The sequence below is a fragment of the Phoenix dactylifera genome, chromosome 3 (genome assembly GCF_051530095.1).
Source record: "Phoenix dactylifera cultivar Ajwa chromosome 3, Ajwa_hap1_PhDact_Kaust_v1.1, whole genome shotgun sequence".
NCBI classification, from domain to species: domain Eukaryota; kingdom Viridiplantae; phylum Streptophyta; class Magnoliopsida; order Arecales; family Arecaceae; genus Phoenix; species Phoenix dactylifera.
In genome coordinates, this window is record NC_143192.1 from 27,897,501 (window position 1) to 27,922,619 (window position 25,119).

At 49.8% G+C, this 25,119-nt stretch overlaps 1 protein-coding gene across 1 annotated transcript; it reads left to right on the forward strand.

Annotated features, from left to right (window-relative positions):
* The first annotated feature begins 261 nt into the window (after positions 1-261).
* LOC149768015 (uncharacterized) lies at positions 262-4,199 on the forward strand. Its single transcript, XM_089929522.1, has 3 exons — positions 262-2,203; positions 2,298-2,905; positions 2,988-4,199. Exons 1-3 carry the CDS (start codon positions 1,537-1,539, stop codon positions 3,900-3,902), a joined length of 2,190 nt encoding a protein of 729 aa, XP_089785648.1. The 5' UTR covers positions 262-1,536; the 3' UTR covers positions 3,903-4,199.
* The last annotated feature ends 20,920 nt before the right edge of the window (positions 4,200-25,119 follow it).

Consider the following 25,119-nt stretch of genomic DNA (forward strand, 5'->3'; position numbering starts at 1 on the left):
GTCACCTTATCGGTTGGTGTTTGGGAAACCATGCCACCTTCCAGTTGAGTTAGAACACAAAGCTTATTGGGCTATCAAGAGTTTCAATATGAAGATGGATGAAAGTGGAGAGCACAGGAAGTTACAACTACAAGAGTTAGAAGAAATTCGCAATGATGCCTATGAGAATGCAAGGATTTACAAGGAAAAGATGAAGGCTTTTCATGACAAGATGATCTCTAAGAAGGAGTTTAAAGTTGGTCAAAAAGTCCTTCTATACCTGTTGCTGGTGGTCCAAACCGAGAACGATTGACACGACGGTGTGAACGGGGTTCCGCCTGAGTTGTCTTGGTTGGTGCTGGTTGCGCTCCACCTTCCGCCAAGGAACCTGCAAACAAGCCTTGCACCACCACCAGGGTGGTGATGGCCCTCCGACGGTCAAGTCAGAGGAGATTGGAGGAGGAGAGATGATAATCACAAGTGGGAGAGAGTGCTCTGGGAGGTATTGCTTACCCCCCCCCTTCTCCCCCCAGCCGCATACATACCTGGCTGGGAGGTCTCTCCGGGGGGTTTGTCGTCGTGGGGCACGATAGAATGGCCACTGACATGGCCGTTACGGGGCGTCGTGGAGCAGCGCCGGGTACGGTCATGGCAGGGCGTAGTGGAGCTCCGCTTTGTACGGTCGATACAGGAGATCGTGGGCAGCATCGGGTACAGCCGTTGCAGGGAGTAGTGGAGCAGGAGGTCGCGGCGTGCCTCTGGAGAATAGCCTGTCGTTATCAAAAGATCTCCGACTCGGGGTCGGAATGCTGGATCATAGGGCAGCCGACCTGGGGTCGGGCTGCGAAGCCGAGGAGGTCCGACTCGGGGTCGGAGTGCTGGATCATAGGGCAGCCGACCCGGGGTCGGGCTGCGGAGCCGAGGAGGTCCGACTCGGGGTCGGAGTGCTGGATCATAGGGCAGCTGTAGCTTTCCTGGATACGCGTGCCGATCACGTGGGGCATGGCGGCTCAATTCCCCCATAACAGTAGCCCCCCACTTCCGAGCCTGGAACCAGAAGGGGAACAGGTGAAGGGAGTGATGTTTCGAGATTGCCGCCATCCTTCGGAGAGGCGCGCGCGCTTCAAGCTTCCCGCCTTCTTTATGGCGTATGGCGGTTGCTGCTGACCTGGCAACCTGAGGATTTCGGCGGACATCCTTCCTTAATGGTGTCGATTCGCCTTTGGGGTGCGAGCGACCCTTCGGCGGCCAGGCGTCTTCTGGCGTCATCGAGGTGTCACTTGCCCTTTCGCCTATTTAATCGGGGGCCCTCCCCCGTCCGTCTTCTTCTTTACGGACATTTTCGAGTTTCTCCTTTGCGCTACCATTGTTGCCGCCGAAACGTTCGCTTGCTTTTCCTTTGACGCTCTCGGAGCCGTTCTTCCTCCTCTTCAAGTGAGTTTCCCACTCTTCTACTTTGAGCTCTTCATACTTTTTCTTTTTGTACTAGTGCACCCCAGTCGTTCCGGCCTTTCCCTCCTTCTTGACCCCGTCCCGACCGTAGATTGGCCATTAGGGATGGGCGAAGTGGGAGCAGATAGCATCAAGTCAAAACTGGTCGCCGAGGATTTAGACGGATTTGTGGCTCGGTACCACCTTCCCGAGGCCTGCAATGCCACGCTCCCAGGGCCTGAGGAGAGGATGTCTCATCCTCCTCGAGGGAAGATCGCCATCAATGAGGGCATCCTCCAGGCCGGGTTCCGCTTTCCCCCTTCAGACCTAGTCTTACAGGTGCTCCGGGGTTTAGGAATGGCACCGACGCAACTGGTGCCGAACTCGTGGCGTGCTCTGACGGTCTTCCAGGTTCTCTGTCGCTTGCATGCGATTCCCGCCACCTTGAACGTTTTCTGGGAGCTCTACGGCCTGAGCGGCCACCCCCAGGACAAAGGGTGGTGGTGCTTCGCAGCGCGGCGAGGGTGCGGCCTTGTCAAGGAGGGTCCTACCTCCATTCACCACTGGAAGGAGCGCTTCTTTTTCGTTGATGCAGACCCCTCCTGGGAAATCAGGGCAATCTGGGGGACGCCGGTGAAGTCCCCAATTGGCCTGTCGAAGTTGTCGAGGGAGGAATCCGAGGGCGTCGCCGCCTTGAAGGGGTTGGTCGCCGAGGGCCAGCTTCCCCCGGTGGGCCGCCTCATTTCTGAGGATACCTTGGTGAACGTCGGTTTGAGCTCGGTCCCCACCGACCGTGAGTCCGCCATCGTTTCTTTAGCTCTTTTCTTCTCTTTCGTTCCTTCTTCCTTTCGGTTTCTCAGTCCCTGACCATCCCGTCCTTCTTGCAGAGGTCGACGACGTCATGCGGTCGGTGAAGTCGAAGGCTGTTGGTAGGGCGTCCCTGCTGGAAGCAGTCCGGAGGAGGAAACGAGCTCTTCCGAGCGGGGCCCCACCGGCGAAGAAGTCCCGTAAGGAGATACCTCCGATGCCGACCGACGAGTCCGGGCCCACCGGTCAGGGAGATGTCGTGGGCACCGACCGGCAGCTGACGCTGTATCAGCCCTCCGGTGGTAAGGTTGCCGCTACTCCGGAGGTGCCACCTGAGCCTGCTCAAGACGGACGGGTCGGACGTGATCGGTCCCCAACCCGGCCTTCGACTCGGTCGGCTCCTGATGACTCGAGGAGGGACGCGCCGAGGCCCCGGCCGAGCGGGACCCTATCAATTCCTGGGGCGACCCCCGCCCCGAGCGTGATCAGCCGGACTCTTCCCCAGGCGATGGATAAGGGTAAGGCTGCAGAACCACCATCCGGCTCCGGGGAGAAATCGGGGTCTGCCTTCACTACCGATGGCGCCCGAAATCTCATCGAAACAGTGTTGCTGGAGAAGGACCGTCGGCGGGTCCGGGAGTTGGATGTCTCTGACGTCGGGGCCGCCAGCTGCGTCTGTCTCATGTCGGTGAGTGTTCTTCTGGCCGTCTTTCACCATTTATTGGCTCTGTTGTTCTCCGCCTGACTCCCTTATTTTTCCTATTTCTTAGCTCGCCCAGTACATGATCCGTCTGGAGGAGTGCTACAAGGAACAGGCGGGGCTTTTGGCGAAGGCCGAGGACCGGCTGAAAGCAATGGAAGAGGGAGGCCGGGCTGCGGCAGGCAGGACGACCGGGGACCTCGAGGCGAGGCTCCGGGAGGCCGAAGAGCGGGCACTCGGCTTCGCCGCCCTGGAGGAGCAACTGTCAGAGGCTCGGGAGCAACTCAAAGCCGCCTCGGGCCTCGAAAGCAGGGTCAAGAAGGCGGAGGAACGGGCTGAAAAGCAGTCCCGGAAGATCGCGGACTATCGAGAGCGGTGGGAGAAGGCCCAGCGGTCTGCCGACAACGCCTGCGACCGAATCCGCTCTTTTGAAGCCAAACTAGGCGAACTGGAGTCGGCCCTGGAGAAGTCATGCACGGACGTCCAAGAGCTCCGTTCGCGCCTGAAGGAAGCCGAGGCCGCTCGGGTTGCTACCGAGGCGAAGCATAAAGAGGCTCAGGCTGATCTGCTGAGGGTCTCCTCTGAGGCCGAAGGCCGGATTGTGGCGAAGGTCTTGGAGGCCAAGGCTCAGATTATGGAGCGAGCTGAGGCGGAGCTGGCCGAGAAGAGGGCGGAAATCGGGCGTCAGGCGGTAGAGGCTTATCGCCAGTCCGCCGAGTTCGCCCATGATATGTCGGAGGCAGTGCGGACCTATCGCCAGTCTGACGAGTTTGTCCATGACGCGTCGGACGCGGGGGCCGAAGCCTTCACCTTGGGCTTCGAGGAGGGCCTGGCAAGGGTGTCGGCTAAGTATCCCGAAGTTGACCTGAGCGAGATCTCCCTCCTGGACTCCTCTCCGGCGCCATCGCCTGCTGGTTCTCCTGCTGCTTCCCTGCCTCCCGCGGACGAGCCCGGCGTTCCCGACCCGGGAGTTCCTCCAAGCTGACCTCTTGTACCTTTCATTGTCTTTTTTATTTTTGTATGTCGGCGTTTTGCCCAATTGTATGGGCCTCGGCCCTGAAAATTAATGCACGTCGAATATTTCTTCATCTCGCCCTCGTCCTCTTTTTTTTTTTTTTTTTTTTTTTTTTTTAGCTCTTGGTTGCTTCTTGCTGACTTTTGATTCCCGAAGTTCTTCCGGCGCTAGGCCAGGCATCCGAGGGTTAAACCTCAGGAAACTCTTCCGGCGCTAAGCCAGGCATCCGAGGGTTAGGCCTCAGGAAATTCTTCCGGCGCTAAGCCAGGCATCCGAGGGTTAGGCCTCAGGAAATTCTTCCGGCGCTAAGCCAGGCATCCGAGGGTTAGGCCTCAGGAAACTCTTCCGGCGCTGAGCCAGGCATCCGAGGGTTAGGCCTCAGGAAACTCTTCCGGCGCTAGGCCAGGCATCCGAGGGTTAGGCCTCAGGAAACTCTTCCGGCGCTAAGCCAGGCATCTGAGGGTTAGGCCTCAGGAAATTCTTCCGGCGCTAAGCCAGGCATCCGAGGGTTAGGCCTCAGGAAACTCTTCCGGCGCTGAGCCAGGCATCCGAGGGTTAGGCCTCAGGAAATTCTTCCGGCGCTAAGCCAGGCATCCGAGGGTTAGGCCTCAGGAAACTCTTCCGGCGCTAGGCCAGGCATCCGAGGGTTAGGCCTCAGGAAATTCTTCCGGCGCTAAGCCAGGCATCCGAGGGTTAGGCCTCAGGAAATTCTTCCGGCGCTAAGCCAGGCATCCGAGGGTTAGGCCTCAGGAAATTCTTCCGGCGCTAAGCCAGGCATCCGAGGGTTAGGCCTCAGGAAATTCTTCCGGCGCTGAGCCAGGCATCCGAGGGTTAGGCCTCAGGAAATTCTTCCGGCGCTAAGCCAGGCATCCGAGGGTTAGGCCTCAGGAAATTCTTCCGGCGCTAAGCCAGGCATCCGAGGGTTAGGCCTCAGGAAATTCTTCCGGCGCTGAGCCAGGCATCCGAGGGTTAGGCCTCAGGAAATTCTTCCGGCGCTAAGCCAGGCATCCGAGGGTTAGGCCTCAGGAAATTCTTCCGCTCGCTGGTCGGCCAAGGCTGGCGCAAGCCGAAGCGACCGGTCGGGGCTTCCGGCTAGTCTGCTCCCGGGATGATCATCGGGTTAGCCAGGCATCCGAGGGCCGAGCCTCGGGAGATTCCACTCGTTGGTCGGCCAAGGCTGGCGCAAGCCGAGGCGACCGGTCGGGGCTTCCGGCTAGTCTGCTCCCGGGATGATCATCGGGTTAGCCAGGCATCCGAGGGCCGAGCCTCGGGAGATTCCACTCGTTGGTCGGCCTAGGCTGGCGCAAGCCGAGGCGACCGGTCGGGGCTTCCGGCTAGTCTGCTCCCGGGATGATCATCGGGTTAGCCAGGCATCTGAGGGTTGTCAAGCCTCAGGGAAATTCCGCTCGTTGGTCGGCCAAGGCTGGCGCAAGCCGAAGCGACCGGTCGGGGCTTCCGGCTAGTCTGCTCCCGGGATGATCATCGGGTTAGCCAGGCATCTGAGGGTTGTCAAGCCTCAGGGAAATTCCGCTCGTTGGTCGGCCAAGGCTGGCGCAAGCCGAGGCGACCGGTCGGGGCTTCCGGCTAGTCTGCTCCCGGGATGATCATCGGGTTAGCCAGGCATCCGAGGGCCGAGCCTCGGGAGGTTCCACTCGTTGGTCGGCCAAGGCTGGCGCAAGCCGAGGCGACCGGTCGGGGCTTCCGGCTAGTCTGCTCCCGGGATGATCATCGGGTTAGCCAGGCATCCGAGGGCCGAGCCTCGAGAGATTCCACTCGTTGGTCGGCCACTTGTCGCTCGCCGCCCATCGGGGTTTCTCTGTGCCCAGCCGCGACCGTGTTTCTCCTCTCCTCCAAGCGTTGCCTGGGGGGAACACGAGAAGGGTATTAAACGCTAATTAATGCGTTACCTGGGAAATCGGATCGCCAGTTGCCGCTGGTGAGGAGTGTTAGTTGAGCGGCCGCGATACGCGGGTTCTTCGAGGAGGATGCGGCCTGGGCGCGAGCGGAGACACGTGGACCTAGGGGTATACGTCACCCGGATCGTCCTGCACAAAGAATGCGATTTAAGGAGAATGACGCTTAGGAAATCGCGGGAAGATACGCCTCGGGAGCCGGAACGGCTCCGGATTCAGTGCGCCTGCATTTATTGGAGCCACCCGTATCGGAACTACCAGGGGGCCGCAGCTTGGCTATAAATACAGGTGCAGGTACGATGGAATTTGCTAAGCCGGAGCTGCAGGTTGCCATGGATCGCGGACCTCCTCCTTGGCATATGACTGAGAGACTCCTGTCGAAGGAAAGGGGAGGCGCTCCCCTTACAACTTCAGCCAACTAGCCGTTTCATCTGGGATCAACAAGGAGGGTCTCCCCGGCGGAACTCCGCTCTAGGCGTTTCATCCGGGATCACATCTCCCCTCCTTGAAGTTCAGCCTCCCGGTTGAGCTCTGCGCCGGACGCTCAATCCGGGACCGCGCCTCCATATACTCTTCCCCCTCGAATTCCTTCTCTTTCCTACCACTAGGGAAGATGGGAATATCCTTTGGAGGCGGCGTTCCCCTGGGGGCAGCGGGAGCTTCTTCTGCGGCGGCTCCTCCTCTTTTTGGTGAGGTGCTGGATGGCGCCTCCGGTTAGAAGCACCCACTTCTGGTGGGACTGCAGCCGCCCTGGGTTGAGGGTTTGGGTCCCCACCTCTTCTTTACTTTCTTTACTCCCTAATTCCCCTCTGGGAATTCCTTGTAATCACACGAGCACGCCACTGTAACCAGAAATTATTGAAATGAAAAGTATTGCACCTTTTTAAATTGTCTTTCTGGCCTTGTTGTTCTACTGGTAATACATCCGCAGGTTAGCGGAATTCCAGCCCCTTGGAATTTCTCGGCCATCTAGGGCTTCCAACTGGTAGGAGCCAGGTCGGTTTACCCAACGAACTTTATACGGGCCTTCCCAATTTGGCGCTAGCTTCCCACCTTCCGTAGGTTGAGATGCCTTAGCTCGCCTCAGCACCAGATCTCCAATTCTGAAAAGCTTCGGTCGGACTTTGGAGTTGTAATATCGGGCCACCCTCTGCTGATACATTGCCATCCGTACCTGAGCCATTTCCCTTGCCTCTTCCAAGAGATCCAAGTTCCCTCGGAGTTGCTCTGAATTGGCCTCGGGTCGGTGCGCGGCCACCCGAGGCGAGGGGAGTCCGAGCTCCACGGGGGCAACGGCTTCCGTGCCATAGGTTAGGCTGAAAGGCGTCTCTCCAGTAGGAGTCCGTTGTGTGGTCCGATACGCCCAAAGGACATTCTCGAGTTCCTCGACCCAAGCTTGCCCCGTCCGGCCGATCCGCGCTTTGATACCTTGGAGGATTGTCCGATTTGTGACCTCGGCCTCGCCGTTGGTTTGGGGATGCGACACGGATGTGAACCGATGCTCGATCCCGAATTCCTCGCAGAAGTCCCGGAAGTGCTTGTTATCAAACTGTCGACCGTTATCCGAGATGAGGACCCGAGGTACTCCAAATCGGACAATGATGTTCTTCTTCACGAACTTCCGGACTTGTGCCTCCGTGATGGTGGCCAGTGGCTCTGCCTCCACCCACTTGGTGAAGTAGTCGATGGCGACAATCAAAAATTTCCGCTGGGCCGAAGCGACGGGGAATGGTCCGAGGATATCCATTCCCCATTGTGCGAAGGGCCAGGGCGCGGTGATTGGCGCCAAGGGGACAGAGGGGACTCTCTGGACGTTGGCGTGGCGCTGGCAGGCGTAGCATTTCCGCACGTGGTCCTTCGAGTCCTCCATCAAGGTCGGCCAATAGTAGCCTTGCCTCATGATCTTATGCGCCAAGGACCTAGCCCCCAAGTGCGATCCGCAGATGCCTTCGTGGACTTCGCCGAGGGCGTAGGCCGCTTCCGCGGGGCGGAGGCACCTTAAGAGGGGGGCGGTAAACGAGGTCCGATACAGCCTCCCTTCATAAAGTACGTAGTGGGCGGACTTCTTTACAAGCCGCCGGGCCTGATCTTCGTCTTCAGGGAGGATTCCTTCGGCGAGGTAGGCGACGAGCGGGTCCATCCAAGACGGCTCCGGATCAATTGCCATCACCGCTCCAGCCCCGTCAATGCTCGGGGCATCCAGGGTCTCCAGGTAGATTGCCCTCGACAAGTTGTGCGCGTCTGCGTCCACTAGGCGGGACAACCTGTCGGCCCTGGCATTTTCGCTCCTCGGGACCTGCTGAATGTCAACACTGCCGAGGTCGGGAATGAGTGTTTGCACCTTCCGGACGTAGCTCTGCATGGTCGGGCTCCGCGCCTCGAACTCCCCTCGAACCTGCCCGACCACCAGCTGGGAGTCGGTGAAGACTTTCAGACGCCGGATGCCGAGCTCCTTGGCGAGTTTGAGTCCCGCGACTAGGGCCTCGTACTCCGCCTCATTGTTGGTCACTGGAAATCCGAACCTCAAGGCATACTCGGCTATCACTCCATCGGGATTGGTGAGGACCAGCCCAGCCCCTCCACCTTCAGGGTTCGACGACCCGTCAATGTGGAGCGTCCAGATCGGGAGATCGAGGCTGGGTGTCTCCGGCGGCTTAGGTTCCGCCTCCTGCACAGTGCACTCAGCGAGAAAGTCCGCGAGTACCTGGGCCTTGATGGCTGGTCGGGGCTGGTAGCGGATGTCGAACTCACCAAGTTCTACTGCCCACTTCACCAGCCGTCCCGCATTCTCTGGATTGCTGAGAATCTGCCGCAGTGGTTGATCGGTCAAAAGGGTGACAGAATGAGCCTGGAAATAGGGGCGAAGCCTCCTGGTCGCAGTCAGCAGCGCGAAGGCGATCTTCTCAGCCTTCGTGTACCGCGTCTCGGCATCCCGGAGGACTCGGCTGATGTAGTATACAGGCTTCTGAAGTCTTGCCTCTTCCCGAACCAGTACTGCGCTGACTGCGGTTGGGGAGACCGCCAGGTAAAGGTAGAGCATCTCCCCCTCTTGCGGCTTGGACAGCAGGGGAGGAGACGCCATGTACTCCTTGAGCTGGTCGAACGCCGCATGGCATTCGGCCGTCCAGAGGAAGTCTTTTGGGCGCTTCAACACCTTGAAGAATGGTTGGCAGCGTTCAGCCGACTTTGCCACAAATCGTCCGAGCGCGGCGACCCTTCCAGCGAGCTCCTGAACCTCCTTCACTTTGGTCGGAGGGGACATATCTTGGATGGCTTTGATCTTGTCCGGGTTGGCCTCGATCCCGCGCTGGTTGACAATGAAACCGAGGAACCTCCCGGCCGAAGCACCAAAAGCGCACTTCGCTGGGTTTAGCTTCATGCGAAACTTTCGCAAGGTGGTGAAAGTCTCCTCCAGATCTGCAATGTGCTGGTCTGCATGGCGGCTTTTTACCAGCATATCGTCCACGTACACCTCCATATTCCGGCCGATCTGCTCCTTGAAGATTTTATTGACGAGGCGCTGGTAAGTGGCGCCAGCGTTCTTCAGACCGAAGGGCATTACCTTGTAACAGTACAGCCCCCGGTCTGTTATGAAGGCAGTTTTCTCCTCGTCCTGTGGAGCCATCATTATTTGGTTGTAGCCGGAGAAGGCGTCCATAAAAGACAGTAGCTGATATCCGGAAGTCGCGTCGACCAGTTGGTCTATCCGTGGAAGCGGAAAGCTATCCTTGGGGCACGCCTTGTTCAGGTCGGTGTAGTCGACGCACATCCTCCACTTCCCGCTCGCCTTCCGGACAAGTACGACGTTTGCCAGCCACTCGGGGTAGCTCACCTCTCTTATGAAACCTGCCTCCAAGAGTTTGTCTACCTCCTGGTCGACCACCCGGATCCGATCCGGGGCACAGTGTCTCTTCTTTTGCTTTACCGGTCGGTGGGTCGGATCGACGTTGAGGGCGTGAGAAACGACCTCCGGGTCGATCCCAGGTACATCGGCCGCCGACCAGGCAAACACATCTGCATTGGCTCGGAGGAATTCCACTAACCGGAGCCGAGCTTCCAAGTCGAGATTGGCACCGACCCGGACCGTGCGGTCCGGGCAGCCTTCTTCGAGGGGAACTTCGATTACGCCCTCGGCCGGCTCCCCGTGCCGCAAGGCCACTTCGTCTCTGGCGTCAAGTGACTCGACGCTTAGGGCCTCCATGGGCTTCTTCCCTTTGAGAGTTGCTAGGAAACACTGCCGTGCGGTCGGCTGGTCACCTCGGACCTCTCCAATCCCGGCTGCTGTGGGGAACCGCATGAGCAAATGGTAGGTAGAAACCACCGCGCGAAGGGCGTTCAGTCCGGGTCGTCCGAGGATAGCGTTGTAGGCCGAGGGGACACGGACGACCAAGAACCCGAGCCGCACCGTGGCTTCTGCGGGTGCAATGCCCGCAGTCACAGGCAGCTCGATGACACCTTCGGCCGAGATAGCGTCTCCAGTGAATCCTATGAGGGGGGTGGATGTTTTGTGCAACAATTGTCGGGAAAAGCCCATCTTTTGGAAGGCCTCGTAATACAAAATATCAGCTGAGCTTCCACTATCCACAAGAACACGCCTTACATCATAGTCCGCCATAGTGAGAGAGATCACCATGGCGTCATCGTGGGGAGTCTGAACCCCCTTTACATCTTCATCACAAAAAGTGATTACATTTCCGACCCGCTGCCTCTTCGCGACGGCCACTCCTGATACTTCCGCCGAGCCCCCTGCGTTCCTCACGGGCCGAGAGCAGCCCCCAGTGATGGTGTGGATCACTCCCGCAACGGGTCGATTCTGCTCCCGAGGCTCCTGAGGGGCCGGGTCGGCTGGACGCGGGTCTGCGGGGGGACGTCGGTCGTTTACATATCGACCGAGACGTCCTCGGCGAATGAGAGCCTCGATCTCGTCCCGAAGCTGGAAGCAGTCTTCGGTATCGTGGCCGTGGTCTCGGTGGTACTCACAGTACGCCCGAGAAGGCTTCCTCCCAGGGATCTTCTTCATCTGCCTCGGGACCGGGAGGTCCTCCCGCCCCTTGACCTCCATGAGGATCTGGGCCCGGGGGGCCAGGAGTGGGGTGTACCGGTTGAAGCGTCGGTGCGGAGAACGAGGGCGTGTGGCGCCGTGGTTCCTTGCTGGTGACGGGCTTCTGCGCCGGCGTTGAGGCGTCGGGCTCCTCCTCTGGGGTGCCTCTTTTCGCCTTTTCTTCCCGGGCTTTAGAGGGGCTTCGGCGGCCTCCTTGTTCCGGTGGGAGGCTGCCTCCTCGGCGTCTGCATACTGGTTTGCCCGAGACAACAGCTCCGGGAAGCTCCGCGGCAGACGTTTGTCCAGGGAGAAGGTGAGTCTGCCCTTCCGGAAGCCTCGCTTCAGGGCTGAGAGAGCCACCTCCTGGCTCAAATTCCGGACCTCCAGTGTTGCCTTGTTGAAGCGGGTGAGATAATCCCGCAGGCTCTCTCCCTCGTTCTGCCGGACATCGAAGAGGGAGTCGGAGACCAGTCTTCGCCGGCTACTGACGGCGAAATGGCTGATGAAGAGACGGGTGAACTGGTGGAAGGACTGGATGGAATTAGCCTCCAGGCCGGCGAACCACGCCCTTGCCGGGCCGCGGAGGGTCGCCGGGAAGGCCTTGCAGAGGAGAGGATCCGATGCTCCATGGAGGAGCATAAGAGTCCTGAAACTCTCCACGTGGTCCCGTGGGTCCGCCGCCCCGTCGTAGGGTTCGATCGCCGGCATTTTGAACCCCGGCGGGTTTAGGGTTCGCAGGATCCTTGAGGCAAGCGCCGGCTGGGAGGAGATTTCCAAGTCGGCGAAGGGATCTTTGGAGTGGCCCTTCAGGACCTGGAGCTGTCTGTGGAGATCGTCCACCCGCCGGTCCAGGGAGCGCGACCGGTGGGTGGGAGACAAGGAGCGGCGCGAGGGGGACCGACTGGAGTGCGGGCCCCTCGAGGACTGGGGTGTCTGAGAACGCGCCCGGGTCCGCCTCTCGTACCCCGCGCAGCTCCGATGAGAAGGTCCTGGCAGAATGGACCGCACTCGAGAATCCTCCCCGCGCCGGCGCTCCTCTCCATGGGAGAGGAAGGAGCGCGGGTTGTGAGGAAGAGGCGAGTGCTCGGGGAGCAGCGGCTCCTGAGCCCGCTGCGGCACCCGAGAGATCACACCCTGCAGATTCTGCACTGCCTCCGCGAGGGTGCGAACCTGCTGGGCTAGCTGGTCGAACTGAGCAGGTTCGACCGTCTGAATGGGAGGAGAAGCGGTGGAATGCTGCTGAGAGTGTGTTGGGGATGCAGCAGCCTCCCGGCCAGAGGCGCGAGAGGCTCCGCGACCGGAAGCATTGGAAGCTCCGCGACCACCTCGCCGTGCCATTACGATCGTTCTGAGATTCGGCCCTTCCTCTAGCGCCAACTGTTGCTGGTGGTCCAAACCGAGAACGATTGACACGACGGTGTGAACGGGGTTCCGCCTGAGTTGTCTTGGTTGGTGCTGGTTGCGCTCCACCTTCCGCCAAGGAACCTGCAAACAAGCCTTGCACCACCACCAGGGTGGTGATGGCCCTCCGACGGTCAAGTCAGAGGAGATTGGAGGAGGAGAGATGATAATCACAAGTGGGAGAGAGTGCTCTGGGAGGTATTGCTTACCCCCCCCCTTCTCCCCCCAGCCGCATACATACCTGGCTGGGAGGTCTCTCCGGGGGGTTTGTCGTCGTGGGGCACGATAGAATGGCCACTGACATGGCCGTTACGGGGCGTCGTGGAGCAGCGCCGGGTACGGTCATGGCAGGGCGTAGTGGAGCTCCGCTTTGTACGGTCGATACAGGAGATCGTGGGCAGCATCGGGTACAGCCGTTGCAGGGAGTAGTGGAGCAGGAGGCCGCGGCGTGCCTCTGGAGAATAGCCTGTCGTTATCAAAAGATCTCCGACTCGGGGTCGGAATGCTGGATCATAGGGCAGCCGACCTGGGGTCGGGCTGCGAAGCCGAGGAGGTCCGACTCGGGGTCGGAGTGCTGGATCATAGGGCAGCCGACCCGGGGTCGGGCTGCGGAGCCGAGGAGGTCCGACTCGGGGTCGGAGTGCTGGATCATAGGGCAGCTGTAGCTTTCCTGGATACGCGTGCCGATCACGTGGGGCATGGCGGCTCAATTCCCCCATAACAATACCATTCACGGCTTCGTTTGTTTTCGAGTAAGTTGCATTCTCATTGGATTGGACCTTTTGTTGTTACTAATATTTTTTTCTCATGGTGCAGTTGAAATTCAAAATTTAACAACTTCCAAAGTGTTCAAGGTGAATGGCCATAGACTTAAGCCTTTCTTTGAAGGTTTCCAAGTAGAGAATGTAGCAGAGTTGGACCTTGAGGACCCGATTTATACTAATTGAAGAAGGAAGCATTGAGTCAAGCCAATGACAATAAACAAAGGCGCTGCTTGGGAGGCAACCCAAGGGGAGTTCGTTCCTTTTTCTTCTTATTTTTGCACTTATATTTTGGTTATTTTTGCTTTGCCTTTGCATTTAGCCTTACATTGGGGACAACGTAAGTTTTAAGTGAGGGGAGGGATTTAGGTTGTGTATGTCATGAGCAAGATTCAATTAAGCTTGAAAAAAAAACTCATAGCATAATTCTCCAACTTAGAATTAATTAGTCTAGTTATTTTCCTTGAGAATGGTAGTGACTAAATTTGGTAGACAAAAGCCGGTGAGATTTTGAGCCTTTAGACTGACACATCCATATCAGTCTCACTATTTTCTTTCATGAGAGATATTCTTCCATGGATTTATTTCTCTAGAACTTGCTTTGATTCTCTTCGAGGTCACATTGACACATACATGCATGAACATGATTAAGGCCTTCTTTGTTATAAGCTACATAAGCTAAATAGCCTACCTTGTAATTAATTTTTTCCTTTGTTGAACCCCTTTAAGCTTTATTGACCTTTTTCGTTTATTGTGAACCCACGTTACAAGCTTTAAACCCGACAAAAAAAAAAAACAATGCCTTTACCCAAGCTGTAGAACTAGTGGAGTATTATTCATCATTGTGATATGTATGGATGTGCAAGAAATAAGTGTGGGGGTGTCTGGATTTGTGGTATGGCTATGACTGGTGAAATGGAACATGTTTTCATTCTCAATTTGTGAGTTCCATAGTTGCTGTAATCCAAAAAAAAAAAAGAGAAAAGTAATGGAGAAAATCGTTTTTAATGTACAAACTGTTCATGTTCATAATTCCTCCTACAAGTCAAAAAAATAATAATAATAATAAATAAAGGGATCTGTCTATATGTGATATATACAAAGGTAGAAGCTGTTGTGAAAGATCGTTCCCTGCGGCAAACGAAAAGTGTTCCTTTTGAACGATCTCTTTTTCAATACAGAAGTTTCACATAGTTTAAATACTTTGAAGCCAAATTGAAGAAGCTACTGAATGGAGTGATTGGTTTTACATGTCATATATTCGAGCTTGAGTTGATTCATTTTTGTTCCACTAGTTTCGATGGCTTTTGAGTTACATTCCCAAATATTTTCCACCTTGATCCTAAGCCCCGTTACAACCCTTGAAAAGTTCTTATGATTCGTATTATGCATGTGATCTCAATGGTGGAGAATGAGAAGATATTCAAGCTTATGGTAGATCATTTCCATTGGAATGAATTTGAGCGAAATACGTACCCTTCAAACACATGAGAGTCGAGTGTTTATTTCCGTAAGGGTCTACGTATTTAGCACTCCATCTTTGAGTGAAAATACTTACTAAGTAATTATAAGTTGTTCAAGAATATTTGTTATGAGTTTTGAAGAGCTTGGTTGTTCTTTATTGATGGCGTTGCAACCTTGATGTTTTCGAGAAAGTGAATTTGAGTTTTGCCCGAGGACGAGCAAAAGTTAAGTGTGGGGAAATTTGATGAGAATGCAAAATATTATATTTTTTTTCTTAATGTTTAGTCTTTTATACTTATTTTGTGCCTAAATGTACTCATTATTTTTATATTTTGATTTAGGATGCAAATGGAAGCATTAAGTACAAAACGAAGCTAATTGAGTGATTTTGGACAGTTTCGACATTGCTTCGTAATCTGGGTATAACTTTCTCATCTGAGCTCTGATTAAGATGGTTCAAGATACTGTGAATGCCAAGAAAGTGCTCTACAACTTTCATGTTTTGAGTTTTGAGAGATACTAGATTTATCAAGGTCAAAATTGGTCTTGAAGTTGCTGCACGTCCTTAGCCTGTAGTACGTGGATTTGACTCGGTAAATTTTTAGAAGTTTCCAGATTTGATGTAAGAAAATCCCAGCTGGAAACACCACTTTCCCAGTTATATTAGGACTTTATTTTATTTTTCGTAATTAGTCAGATTTGAATATTTGTTAGGAGATTTTTTTGGAAGGGATAAAGGTGAAAGAAAGGGGGCTGCACGGGGGACTCTTTCTCTTTTCTCTTGGAGGACTCCTCTTTCTCTTTTCTCCTTGGAAGTTTGCATCCATGGCTCTGCGTGGCTAAAGCTTTTATTGATCTAAAGAAACAGAAGCCTCGAAATTAATAAAACTGTGAGATCTGAATTTGTTTTTATTGTTCAATTCATGCTTTGATGTCGAATGTCCTTCTGTGCATATTTTCATGATTGTTTTCATTTAATTACTAGGAGGCCTACTAGTTTATTATTCGTTGCAATCTACTGCTAGGTTAGATATCAAATTTGTAATTGTTTGATCCCTCTAATCTGTGAAGCAACTAGGATCTAATAATTTGCTGCGTCAGAAATGTTGCCCAAGAAGACAACCCAAGAGGGGGGTGATTGGGTTTGGATTAATTCTCGACCAATTAAAAACTATGATTAGTAATTAACTAAATCTATTACAAACAAATTAGTTAAGTTACTAGATGAAGTGAATGAAGAGAGAGAGAGAGGATAGCAGCCAATACAAACACAAACCAGTTTATAGTGATTCGGAGCTAATCCTTGCTGATAGTCAATTTTAAAAGACCACGCAATAGCACATATCTGGTAGGATAGTAATTACGGATATCGATCCACTGGGATTGGGGTACTGTTGTTTTCTTAAAAATAAAAAAAAAATATTTAAAAGGAATAGTTTGTGAAAAAAATTAAACTAAGAAATTTAATTAAAAATACAATTAAAATGTTATCAGTTTGAGGGAAACCTAGGGCAAGAAATTCACCACTAACATCGGAACAAGAATTAATTGTATTTTAATTTATTCTTGGATTAACATGCAAATTGGCTACAAGCCTAATAAGCATTTAAATAGAAATTCACAAAAGCAATTTAGAAATAATCCATCCTCAGTTGGCATGAAATGTCTACCCTTAATCTAAGGTGGTAGCACACTACATCTTCCTTAAGCATGGACTATCTTATATTTACTTAGTGATCATAAAAAATAGTTGTATAAATGTCATACTTAAAATCACAGAAATTAAATATGAGATGAAATAAAATATTCATTAAGAACAAAATAAAGTTTATACAACTCCAGGAATAGAAAATTAAAATATAAAACCCTTGGCCCTTTGTTAGGGCTGCATCCAGCCCTAGTGAGGAGATCAGCCCTGCATATATTTGTGTACGATAGCAGCAGCACGAAGAGCTTCCATCTTCTTCCTTCCTTCCTTTCCTGATTCTTTCCTCCCTTCCCTGTCTCCCGTGGGCTTTCTGAATAAAAGAACTAGTGGATGGGATTGGGTGAGAAGGAATGAATGGGACCGAAGAGAAGCTTGATGGATTCAGAGAAGAGCTGGGATCAGTCCCCCGATGGGGAAGAAGGATAAATCCCAAAGAAAACCCTCCTCTTTTTATAGCCTCTCACCCCCTCCTGTTTCGTGCGAAGGATAAGCTTGAATGTGGGATAAGGATGGCTAGATGGAGTTGATCCGGCTGCGTGGAGGAGTTGAGATTTGTTGGCCATGGGAGATCCGGATGCAGGAGAAGTTGGAAGGAGCTCACGGACGCTGGGATGAACTGGAAGGGAGTGATCTGTGAGGCTCTATTCCTTGATCCTTGGACACACTGCTGGATGGAGTTGATCGCTGGATCCTTGAAGCTCGCCAAACGGCTGGATTGGTTGGCTGAAGTCACCTCGATCCTTTGGGATGCTTGCTTTCTGGACGTTGGGAGGAGCTAGATTTGGTGGGAGGTGATCCGAAAGAAGAGGCTTGGGAGATGAAGCAAGTGAAACAGGGGAGGCATGGGTGGATGAAGTTGGCTTGATTCTCGGATGCAAGGGATGTTGCTCACAGCTGAGATGGGGGAAATCGTTGGGAAGAAGATAAGGATGAATCGAGAGAGAAGGAAGATGCTAGGAACAAATACGGATGGGATGGAGTTTGGATTTGGTTCGAGATAAAGATGAGCTCGGAACAGGGGAACCGGGAGCTGATCCTTGAATCACGGACGGGAGGGAGGACACACGTGAGATGAGCGGAAGCCTGGCTTTATCCATGGGCGATGAAGGCTAGATTCAGCTGGGATTTGGAACATGGGTTTGATCTGGGATGCTGAAAGTGGGAGAATCAACGTGCGGGTAGCAACCAATTACAAACAGAAGGGAGATTGACTTGTGATTCGGAAGAGAATATCAAGTTCGGAAGGCTCATCCTCGTTGGGATCTAAAGCTTATCTTACGGGAGGGAGCTTGGACTCGGTTGTATGATGGAATGATCTGGAAGAAGATGGATCTGCTTCATGATCAAGAGGTGGAGCTTATCCGTGGAAAGGCTGTGGAGTGAAGACACGATGGGGAGAGGATGAGGATGCTGGGACGTTGGAGATTTCATGAAATCAAGCCATGGACGATGAAGTTAATCCGAAGAAGGGGTAAGGCTGTAATCCGAGATGATGGAGTTAATTCCGATGGGATGAGGATGCATGGGATTCAGTCCATGTTTGATTCTAGATGTATGTCCTGAATGCAGGGGAGCTAGGAAGGACACTTACGTGGATGATGTGCAATGAGAAAGATCTTGGTTGTGCTTACGGCTAGGAAAGCACGGGAGGTTGGCTGGGATGTTTCATGCACACATGAAAAGAAAAGAGCAAATTGAATGCGAATGGCTAAGATGTGATGCAGGGGAATTGGGATAAATGGATGAATCGAAATCTGAGAGGATTTAATTTGCAGGGTGCGTGCAATTTGGGTTCAAAAATTAATGAATTTGACTTACCTGCATACATTAGATTCGATCAATAAAATAAAGCAAATCAATTAAAATAATTTAGTTAAAATGAAATGCTGAAGGAAAACATATTTTTTTAGTTAAATTAACAAAATATATGAATTAAAATAATGATAAATGCTATGAATAAGATATTAATTTATGCATTATTTAGCACTTATCACACCCCCCAACCTACTTTTTGCTAGTCCTCGAGCAAAATAAAAAAACTAACTCACTTTCGCAGGAATCGCGATTGCATTTACCGTATGCAATAAGGCTTTAAACCCCTAGGTGGCCCTAGTGGACGAGTTTTGTCTCGTGAGGGTTTCCGGCTTAGATACCCACAAATTGCTGTCTAAAGAATTTATTTTATTGTTTTGTAAAATCTAATTTCAAATGCATTAGTGCTAGTAAGCACACAAAGTTTTAATTACTAAGTCAGCCCAAATCTTAGGTCAGTATGCAACTTAAGTTGAAGTCATTAAGTTTCCGTTAGAAAGTTGTAAGACTTATTTATACTTGGGTGCTCGGTGAAATCTGGACCATACACAAGCTAAGGCTTTAGATTTTTCAAAATACTGCTAAAGCTAGTAGTTTTCAAGAATTGGTCAGATAAGACCTAATCACTGATTCAAAATCATCCTATCTTGCAGGATTTCGAGAGTTGTGGATGTTTACTTTAATACCTCATGGGCTTTATCTGTAATATTCCAGTTTACTCGAATTTTTACAACGACGGCTTTCACACTATCATCTTTTTCAAGGTCAATGTTATTTTCTTTTTCTCTTTTTTTATATTTTTTTTTATTTTACATTTATAAATAAATTATGTACTTTTACTCTTGTAATGATTCCTCCGTGTAGCGAGCATTCAGTCAACAACTCCCACGCTAGATGGCATAAGGTGTTGAGCATCAAGACTCCCCTACGGACCTATGCTCGGATTCCTCATACAAGCCCACTGACCTTTGACAATAGGTAGCCCTTTTCGATGTACCTAGCTAAATTCACTCTTTTTTTTGTTGTGATAATAGTGAATTAGATAGGTATGATTCATCAGGACTCAAGGTTGCTACCAGACTTAACAACATAATGTTGAACCTAACCCTTAGAAGTGCAGGCCATGTGTGTTGTGAAATTCCAAAATAAAAATTATCTTACAACTCAAGAACTTTTAACGAAAAGAACTCAAGTTGTGTTACTTCTGACTAATCATTGGGCTTGTTAGATTTTATATACTTTGTGCATTTATCATTTCAGCACTAAGGCATAGAAATTAGGTTTTTTTTTCCTTTTCTTTTTGAGATGAAATATTAAAAAAATACGAAAAATTTCTTCAAAAAGTCGAATCTTATAACCCCCAACCTAGACCAGACATTGTCCTCAATGTTTTTTTTTTGGAATATTATATTATTATATTTTTTTATTATTTTATTTAATTTTATTTTGGACGAAAATATGATGCATATGGAGGATAGAAGCATTTTACCGTAGTTGCATCAATAATATGAGGACTCCTGCTAAGAAATTGAAAAAGAATGCGACAAGAAAATGTGCAAAAATGACCTATGAAAATTGGGTTGCCTCCCAACAAGTGCTAAGTTTAACGTCTTCAGCCAGATGCAATGCATCCTTAATCATCCCGATAAATAGGATCCGTCAAATCAAGGAATTCAATCAACTGTCCATCTGCAACACACTCTATATAAGGTTTCAATCTTTAACCATTGACGTTCAGGACACGACCATCACTGATGTTCTGAATTTCTACTGCACCATGAGGAAAAACCTTCCTAACTAAAAAGGGACCATCCCACCTAGAGCGAAGTTTATCAGGAAAGAGATGCAATTTAGAATTGAATAGCCAAACCTTTTGATTAGGCTCGAAAGACTTACGGTTAATGTATTTGTCATGAAAAGCCTTAGTCCTTGCCTTGTAAATTTTGGCATTTTCATATGCTTCATTGCGTAACTCTTCAAGCTCGTTGAGTTGAAGTTTCCGATTAGAACCAGCTGCTGCCATATCAAAGTTAAACTTTTTAATGGCCCAAAAAGCTCTATGCTCAAGTTCTACCGGTAGGTGGCAAGCTTTTCCAAAAATCAGTCGATAAGGAGACATGCCAATAGGAGTCTTATAGGCAGTACGATAAGCCCAGAGAGAATCGTTTAACCTTTGAGACCAATCTTTTCTATCAGGACGTATTGTTTTCTCTAAGATGTGTTTTATCTCCCTATTGGAAACTTCAACTTGCCCGCTTGTTTGGGGATGGTATGGGGTGGCAACTTTGTGGGTGATTGAATACTTGCGAACCAAAGCTTCAAAAGATCGGTTGTAGAAATGTGATCCTCCATCACTAATGATAGCTCAGGGTGTGCCAAAGCGACTAAATATGTTTGTTTGTAAGAACTTAACCACAACCCTATGATCATTAGTCCTAGTGGCAACTGCTTCTACCCACTTCGAGACATAGTCAACCTCGACAAGAATGTACTCAAAACCAAAAGAACGTGGAAAAGGATCCATAAAGTCAATACCCCAGACATCAAAAATTTTTATAATTAAAATGGGGTTGAGTGGCATCATATCTCTACAGGTGATTGTACCCATTCGCTGGCATCGCTCACAAGTCCGACAAAAATTGTGAGCATCTTTGAACAAGGAGGGCCAATAGAATCCACTTTGTAAGACTTTAGCTACAGTTTTTCTACCCCCGAAATGTCCTCCGCAGGCTTGGGTGTGACAAAAATCAAGAATATTCTAAAAATTCACATTCCGGCACACATCGACGGATTACTTGATCAGGACAGTACTTAAGCAGATCTGGGTCATCCCAAAAGTAGAACTTAACTTGCGAAAAGAATCGATCCTTGTCCTGCTTGGACCAATGATCAGAAATTTGTCCTATGGCAAGATAGTTTACTATGTTGGCAAACCATGGTGTTTTTTCTTGTTGCACTTCAAACAATTGTTCATCTGGAAAGGAGTCATGAAGTGGGAAAGTGCTATGAGAAGGCTCGAGAAGGATTCTAGACAAGTGGTCTGCTACAACATTTGTGGTGCCTTTCTTATCATGAATTTCTAGATTAAATTCCTGTAACAGCAGGATCCATCGAATTAGACGAGGCTTGGTGTCCTTCTTTGAAAAGAGGTATCGAAGAGCAGAATAATCAGTGAATACAATAACCTTGGATCCTAAGAGATAGGATCGAAACTTGTCCAAGAAAAATACTACAGCTAGCAATTCTTTCTCAGTAGTAGTGTAATTCAATTGTGCATCTGAGAGTGTTTTACTAGCGTAGTAGATGACGTGAGGTAACTTTTCTAGTCGTTGTCCTAAAACCGCCCCAATGGCATAGTCAGAAGCATCACACATAAGTTCAAATGGAAGGGTCCAATTGGGAGGTTGTATGACAGGTGCTGCAGACAACTTAGATCGGAGTCTTTCAAAGGCCTCTTTACATGCTTCATCAAAGACAAAGGGTATATCCTTAGCAAGGAGATTGCACAAGGGCCTAGAGATTTTGCTGAAGTCTTTAATGAAGCGACGGTAAAAACCAGCATGGCCTAGAAAAGAACAGATTTGTTTCACAGATTTGGGTGGAGGAAGATTAGAAATAAGATCAACTTTTGCTTTATCTACCTCAATACCCCTTTTGGACACAATGTGTTCCAAGACTATACCCTCTTGAACCATGAAATGGCTCTTTTTCCAACTCAGCACTAGATTGGTCTCCTTACATCTTCTCAGAACCAGGGCTAAATTACTGAGACAATCATCAAATGAGGGGCCAAAAACTGAAAAATCATCCATGAATACTTCTAGAAATTTTTCTACGATGTCAGAAAAAATTACCATCATGCATCGTTGAAATGTCGCGGGTGCATTGCAGAGTCCAAATGATATTCTTCTATACGCAAATGTCCCAAATAGACATGTGAAAGTGGTTTTCTCTGGATCATCGGGATACACGGCCACTTGGTTATATCCAGAATAACCATCTAAGAAGCAGTAGAAACCCTGACCGGCTAACCTTTCCAATATTTGGTCAATAAAGGGCAAAGAAAAATGGTCCTTCCTAGTCATGGAGTTTAACTTCCTGTAGTCAATGCAAACACGCCAGCTAGTGGTCGTGCGTGTGGGCATCAACTCTCCTTCTGCATTTTCAACCACAGTAATGCCCGACTTCTTTGGTACTACTTGAGTCGGACTTACCCAGTTGCTATCAGAGATAGGGTAAATGATTTCGGCATCTAGTAACTTTACTACTTCTTTCTTGACTACCTCTTTCATGTTTGGGTTGAGTCTCCTTTGCATTTCACGGGTCGATTTTGCATCTTCTTCTAGGTGAATTCAATGCATGCAAATAGATGGGTCAATCTCCTTCAGATCAGTTACGGACCATCCAATTGCATGTTTGTGTTCTCCGAGTACACTCAAAAGTTGACTCTTCTTTTTGTCAGACAGGTCAGCCGCGATGATTACAGGTAGGGTATCTTCGGATCCTAGAAAAGCATACTTAAGGGTTACCGGAAGTGGCTTTAGCTCAAGTTTGGGAGGGGACTCGATGGAAGGGCACTGTGGCGTACTAGAAAGGGTAGGAAGAGGTTCATATCGGATACGCCAAGGATGAGAATTTGTGGGAGACGGATTGTCAAGTAGGACATTGACTTCTTCTATGGCCTTATTTAAATCAAAATTATCAATGTCAAAATGGGCTAAACATGCTTTCAAAGGGTCATCTGCCAGAATATAGGGAAGGGCTTCTTTTACATGATCGTCCATTTTGTCAACTAGAAAGCACTCATCTTCCTTTGTAGGTTGATCAGAGGCATGGAATACATTTAGTTTAACTTTCATGTTTTCAAAAGATATATCCATCACCCCAGTTCTACAGTTAATACATGCATTGGCTGTAGCTAGAAAGGGACGACCGAGAATCATAGGGATCTATTTCTTAAGGTTCGGCACAGGTTCCATATCAAGGACGATGAAATCAACTGGCAAATAAAATTTATCTACCTTGACTAGGACATCTTTAATTGTTCCTCGTGGTATTTTGACAGATCGATCAGCCAATTGCAGGAACACCGAAGTAGGCTTTAGTTCACCTAATCCAAACTTCTCATAGACTGAATAAGGAAGAAGATTAACACTTGCCCCTAAATCTAATAGTGCATGATCAATAGAATTGTCTCCTACCACACAGGAGATGGTAGGTGCACCAGGATCCTTGAACTTAGGAAAGGTTTTGTGCTGGAAGATGGAGCTCACTTGTTCAGTTAGGAAGACCTTTTTAGGCACATGTGTCCTAGATTTTCATTTCTGGGTACAAAGGTCTTTGAGAAATTTGGCATACGATGGAACTTGTTTTATGGCATCAAGGAGAGGGAGGTTGATTTTGACTTGTTTGAAGACCTCCATTATTTCTTCCAATGAAGTTCCTTTCATGCCGAAGGAAGAAGGTGCTTTCAGACATTGAAGAAAAGGAGCCTTCGGTGTAAAAGGTGTGGTCGATACTGGGTTTGATGGCGACATAGAGGAGTTTGGGATCTCTTTAGGCATAGTCATACTCCTATCTTCATTTTCCTTATGTTCTCTTTCTTCAACCTTATTGTCCACTACGCGTCCGCTTCTTAAGGTAGTCATGGAATTAGCTTGTCCATGGTGAACATCATTCGGGTGAGTCTCTTGAGCCATGTACTGCCCTCTCGGTTTACTCACTGATTGGCTTGGAAACTTGCCTTCCTCTCTTTTATTTAGTGCACTTGGTAGCTGCCCTAGCTGGGTTTCTAATTTGGCAATAGACTGGGTATGGGAGTGCAACAATTGTGTATTGGCTTCGAGTCCTTGAAGGGCAGTCAAAACTTTTTGCTCAAAAGCCATATCTCTTTGGGGTGCTGGAGGAGGGACATGTTGAAATTGTGAATAGTGAGTAGGAGGACGGTCTGGATGAACATTCTGGAACGGTTGAAAGTTTTGGGAATAAGGCTGGGAGGTATTGGAAGTCTGCTGCTTCCAAGAGAAATTTGGATGGTTGCGCCACTCCGGGTTATAAGTGTTAGAATATGGATCATTACCCGGTCAGGACTGTGCTTGGGCAGCATTTACTTGTTCTTGCACAAATTCAGGGAATTGTGCTGGCGAAGGGCACTCAAAAACAGTATGAGACGGACTAGAACAGAGAGCACACACTTGTGCTTGGGAAAAGTTTGGAAGCTGTTCTTTAGACATTAGCTGGTCCAACTTGTGGGATAGTGCATCTACTTTGTTAGATAGACCTATGGACTGGCTAACTTCATATATGGTTCCTTTTCTTTGAGAACTCGGGGGTGCTTGACGAGCGGAGGAGGCATGGTGGAGGGAATTTTCATTAAGGTTCTCAAACAATTGCCATGCCTCATGTTCACTTTTAAGCATGAAAGTATCCCCACAAGAAGCATCAACCATCTGACGGTTTCGTTCAGACAACCCGTCATAGAAACATTACACTAATTGCTATTTGGGTATTTGATGATGTGGGCATTTTCGGAGTAAATCTCTAAATTTCTCCCAAGTTTCATGAAATTCTTCCCCGTCAGATTGGGAGAAGCTCGTGATAGCACGCCTAAATTGGTTCGTTCTTCTTATGAGAAAATATTTTTTTAGAAATTCATGTTGCATTTGGGCCCATGAAAGAATGGAATTGGCTTCTAATGAATGGAGCCACTGCTTAGCTCTATCCTTAAGAGAAAAAGGAAATAGCCTAAGTTTCAGAGCATCATTAGTGAAGTTCTGAATTTTGACAGTGGTGCAGATCTCAAGGAACTCATCTAAATGTTTGTATGGGTCTTCATTGTTGAGTTCATAAAAAGAGGGAAGTATTTGGATGACACTAGACTTAATTTCAAACTGTACAGCAGCAGTGGTATTAGGTAGTCGAATACAAGATGGAGAGGTATAAATGGAAGGAGTAAAGTACTCCTTTAGCAGTTTGGGTTGTTCTTTAGCCATCTCGACAGGTGGGGCAGATCCTATGGTTCTATAGGTACGGATTTCGACTCGAAGGGCCCTAATAGAACGCTCTATTTCAGAATCAAAAGGTACTA

Bases quoted from the DNA above. Each gene is read 5' to 3' on its own strand.
- LOC149768015 (XM_089929522.1), top strand. From the start codon at position 1,537: ATGGGCGAAGTGGGAGCAGATAGCATCAAGTCAAAACTGGTCGCCGAG. The intron at 2,204-2,297 runs GTGAGTCCGCCA...TCCTTCTTGCAG, and splicing joins GAGCTCGGTCCCCACCGACC to AGGTCGACGACGTCATGCGG. The intron at 2,906-2,987 runs GTGAGTGTTCTT...CCTATTTCTTAG, and splicing joins GCTGCGTCTGTCTCATGTCG to CTCGCCCAGTACATGATCCG.